Source organism: Belonocnema kinseyi, chromosome 2, assembly GCF_010883055.1.
Source record: "Belonocnema kinseyi isolate 2016_QV_RU_SX_M_011 chromosome 2, B_treatae_v1, whole genome shotgun sequence".
Classification (NCBI taxonomy): Eukaryota; Metazoa; Arthropoda; class Insecta; order Hymenoptera; family Cynipidae; genus Belonocnema; species Belonocnema kinseyi.
In genome coordinates, this window is record NC_046658.1 from 115,360,122 (window position 1) to 115,365,049 (window position 4,928).

Sequence of the window (4,928 nt, forward strand, 5' to 3'; positions counted from 1 at the left end):
TGAAAGGAAAATTAAATAGTTCAGTTTTTAGTTAAAAAAATAATTTTCAAATTAAAGAAGTGGAATTAAAAAAAAAGCTGAGTTCTCTACCAAAACATATTGAAATTAGAAATATCAATACGCTTTGAACCAAAAGTGGAAAGTTAAATTTTCACTTCAATAAATTAATGTCAAAAAAAAAGAATTGTCAGAAAAATGGTTGAATCCTAAATCAGCAAGATGAATTTTCAAACAAGAAGATTAATTTTATACTAAAAAACATGAATTTTTAACAAAATCCATAAATTTTCAAACAATTAGTTAGATTCTTAACTAAAAATATTATACTCTAATTTAAAAAATTACTTTTTCACCAAAAATGTCATAGTTTAATTTTCTGTTAAAAAAAATTAATTTTCAACAAAAAAAGTGTTATAAAAATTATTTCAGAGGAGATCGAATCCATTTACCATTAGGCAGATTCTGCAATTCAAGTCTTTGAATCGATCAAGAAGGAAATTTTGTTCTTTTTAAATTAAATTTTAAGAAAGCTATTATTTCATCATAGAAAAATTCTATGTTCAAAAGATTAATTTTTAACCAATAAAATTAATGTTTTACAATAAAGATGAATTTTGAACCAATTACTTGATTTTTAAACTATAAGGGAACAGTTTTTAAAATTTTGTTGTTGAAAATGTTCAACAATTTAGATGCATTTTTTTATGTCTTGACTAAAATTGTTTCTTGGTTCAAAACTCATCTCTTTGGGTAGAAACTTGATTTTCTTACTGAACATGAATACAATGAAAATGTATCCCTTTAAGTTAAAAATTCAACTGCTTTTGTAAAACTTGCCTTTTTGGGTGGAAAACTCAACAATTTTGTAGATATTTTTCTTTTTTCTTTGTTCGTTTTAGAGCTTTGCGCTCGATAATACATGTATATATACATTTACAACTTTAATTTGGTAGTTGTGAATTATCTTTTGTTAAAGCTCCTTTGTTGAGGACTCAGTTTTTTTTCAATTTGTATTTTTTGTTTGCATTCGACTACTTGGTTAATTGTTAAACTAAATGAGTAAAAATGGATCTTTTTTGGTTTGAAGATTCATCATTTTAGTTGATAATTCTTTCTTTCTTTGGTTGAGAATTAATGTTTTTTGTTGAACATTTCTCTAATTCTTTTAAGGTTGAACGACCTTTTACAAATTAATTTTTTTGGTTAAAGATTCATTATTTTAGTTAAAAATGTATCTCTGGTTAAATATTTAAAAATTTTCTTGAAATAAATGTTTTCATTCAATTCAGCTGTTGTTGTTTTAGAATAATCATATTTTTTAGTTTTTGGTTGAAAATTTATCTGCTTATTTAAAAATTTAACCATTTTGTTAAAATGTTATATTTTTGAATGAAAAAGTAACTGTTTGATTGCAAATTCGTTAATTTTTTAAAACTGCAAATTAAATTTTTTGATTTTCAGTGTAAACGGTTTTGTTAAAAATTTGGCATTTGACATCGAATAGTTTAACTTATAACCAAATAGTTAAATTTTAAACCTGCAAATATAAATTTTAAACTGAATGGCCAAATTTTCAAACAAAAAAGATTAATCATTAACCAAAAAGAGTTGCATTAAAAAAAAGAATTCTCAATGAAAACGTAGTGGTGGATATCTTAAGACAAAAAGAAGAGATTTTTAACAAAATATTTCAATTTTTAACCAGACTTGAATTTTCGAACCAGCATGTAAATTTTCCACAAAATAGTTAACTTTTTACCCTGCAAATATGAATCTTAGATAGAAAATGTAATATTTGATATTTCAGCGAATGCAAATGCTGCCAAGAGATGCTTTGTAAAATAATGAAAAGAATTTTCAATCATGAAGATTAATTTTCTATAAGAAATTCAAATTTAAACCAAAAGTAGCAAAGTTACTTTTTTACGCAGACAATTAATTTATTTCCGAAAAAAAGAATTTAAAAAAAAATTGTAAATTTTTTAACCAAAGAGATGAATTTTTAACTAAAATTATGAACTTTTCAACTAGAAAGACGAATTTTAAACAAATAAAGAATTGCCAGTTAGGAAATAAAAAAATTTGTCCTACTTCTTAAACTTTTACGTCAAAAGACTATTTTTCTGTCAAACAGTTATAACACCTTGACCCTCCATCTACCACCATCAACCAAATTTTTTACAACACCTTCACCCCACATGATAATTTTTCAAATAGTTATTTGTTGAAAGTGTTATTTTGAATGCAATATTTTATTCATTTCAATGTAATTTGAAATATAATAATTATTAATTTAATTTTAAACAAAATATTTATGTTTTTCATAAACTTTAATGTGATAAGTGCAGGGGAAAGTGGGAGACTTAACTAAGTCTGATAATCGAAAATTGGCAGAAATTTGCCTTACAAAGTAGTGTAATGATTTGGTATAAATCGGAATAATGAAACAGTTATTACTAAAAATTTTATGACATTGAACGCATTAACTAATGTTGGGGAGACTTAACCAAGATTTTCAGGGAAGGGTTTTCCAAGTGGCAACAAGCTTATTACATGTGGTTTTCAACATATAAGGTCATTGTTGATTAATACAATGCGCGTTCAAAAATTTTACTAAATTTATTTATCAAAATTGTGGTGTAAAAATACAAAGTTCCTTATTTAAAGAATATGATTATTATCAACGTGAGCTACAAAATCGTAGTAAATGCTATTCATCAATATTAGATGTAAATTAATCTTTGATAAAAAAAAGCTCATTTGGAATAAAATAGTTTATTTTCAACCTAAAAATAAAGAATTCGTTGAAATCCTATTATAAAAGATAGGCTTTTCATTTATTCTTTTTTATAAAAAGATAAATAGGCGCGCGCAAGACTACTAGTATAACTTTAAAAATGAGACTAATAAGACTGTAAACGGCGTCATTTTTAAATGAGTTATGAACGAAAGTATGTAAAAAATGTTTTATAAAATAATAAAAAATTAAAGATTCATTAAAGTTTTTTCTTGTGTTTCCTACTTTTCTGAAAAACAAAAGCAATATGAAGAATATCTTTAAAAAATGAATAGTGTCAACATTGTCAAAGAAGTAAAAAATAGTCAAAAAAAAAAGAAAATAGCTAGTAGATATTTTATTTTTCGGAAAAATGCGAATTTTAATCAAAGTTAAGAATGATGTTGTTTGTAAAATAAAGTTGTAAAATTATTTAAACAATTAACTATCATTCTTTTCTCCATTTTCATATAGGAAAGGCGGAGAAAATTAAACTTTTTTGGGACCTCTGACGCTATTTTCTTTATTACTGAGTATTGTTTTATCTTAGACATAATAAACTACTTGCTTACCTTATTAATTTGCTTAAAACAATGTTCAGTTGTTCATGGATAGTTATCTTTTTTCTGGAATTAATCAGGTAGTTTTTCAAAATGCATTAAGATATTTTCGTATTCACCGAAAGTCATTTTTGTTATGCATTTTACATAAAATTGATCATTTTTTTGCATATTCCGGGCTGGATACAAATAAAAACGACATTTTTAAAATTTGCAATATACTTCCGATAAATTTCATTTTTTGATACAAACATAATTTTATTTTTTAATTTGTGTAGGCAGTGCCCTCACATTGATTAAAAGATTCCTTTATAACGAGCAAAATTCTTTCGCAAAAATTGCCGTAAAAAAAAGAATGAAAATCTAAAAGAATTGTTGCTTAGAAGATTTTTGTATTGGCATTAGGATCTTATAATACAGGCAAAATCACATTAAGCAAATTTTATAAGAATTAATTTAGCAAACGTTTCTCAGTGCCAGATGTGTGCTCAATCTTTTAAACATTTAAATAAGAGAATGTAAGTCTTTGTTTTACAATATTTGGTATACAATTTATAAAATAAAGAATTTGTGCACTGACTTATGTATTTCTTAATTTTATAAGTTGTATATGAAATATCGTCTGCCATAGACATGATTTTTAATCTTTAAGTTATTAAGTACAAATCCATTAAACTAAGATAATAATTTTTCAAATTCTGTTACAGTGTAGCGGTCACGCAGTCAAGTGCTTCACTGGTGGTTCTCGAAAAAGCAACGAGTCGCAGTGTCCGATGCTTCAAAGAAGTGAAAAATCAGCATCGTCTTCAACAACGACACCACTACCAGCCGCCAAATCCGCGGTGAATCGCAAACATCAAAACAGCACATGTAGCGTAACCAATTCACCGCATCAGAAGAAGCTGAGATTTCAATTGGCTAAGGAAAGGAAAGCAAGCACGACTCTAGGAATAATAATGAGCGCCTTTATTATATGCTGGCTGCCATTTTTTTTGCTTGCATTAGTCAGGCCATTCTTGCCTGATTCTGATGCAATCCCTGCAACCCTTTCTAGTGTCTTCCTGTGGCTCGGCTACTGCAACAGCCTTTTAAATCCAATAATCTACGCAACACTGAACAGGGATTTCCGAAAGCCCTTCAGAGAAATCCTATTCTTCCGCTGCGGCGACCTAAATCACATGATGAGAGAAGAATTTTATCACAGCCAGTATGGTGACCCCGTCAACAAATACATCAGGTCAGCTGACAATGAGAGTGGAGGTCGTGCTGAAAATAATTTGGTTGATTCCATCGATGTGGCAGCTAATATACCCAATGAAAGTTTTCTATGATCCACGTAAAGCCGCCTATCACTGACTGTGAAATACACACCACAAGACTTTACTGAATAGAAAATGGAATAATTTATTTCATTTAATAATGCTCATTTCGCCAACTTGGAAAATGCATTTCTTTATTCAAATGCATTCGTTCCTTTATATGCCTTTAATATCTATGCATTTTTTAACACAACCCTAGACTAAATTGGCAAATTAATTATTCATGATCTACTTTGAAGAAAAAATCGCAAAAAATACAGCAGAAAGTATTCC

General features: G+C 27.4%; 1 protein-coding gene across 1 annotated transcript in view; it reads left to right on the top strand.

Moving 5' to 3' along the window:
• LOC117182952 (5-hydroxytryptamine receptor 1-like) overlaps window positions 1–4,667 on the top strand; it is an 84,587-nt gene extending 79,920 nt beyond the window's left edge. Inside the window, exon 2 of the mRNA XM_033376070.1 lies at window positions 4,044–4,667. Within this exon, the coding sequence (XP_033231961.1) occupies window positions 4,044–4,667 (624 nt within the window). The remainder of the gene's footprint in view (window positions 1–4,043) is intronic.
• The last annotated feature ends 261 nt before the right edge of the window (window positions 4,668–4,928 follow it).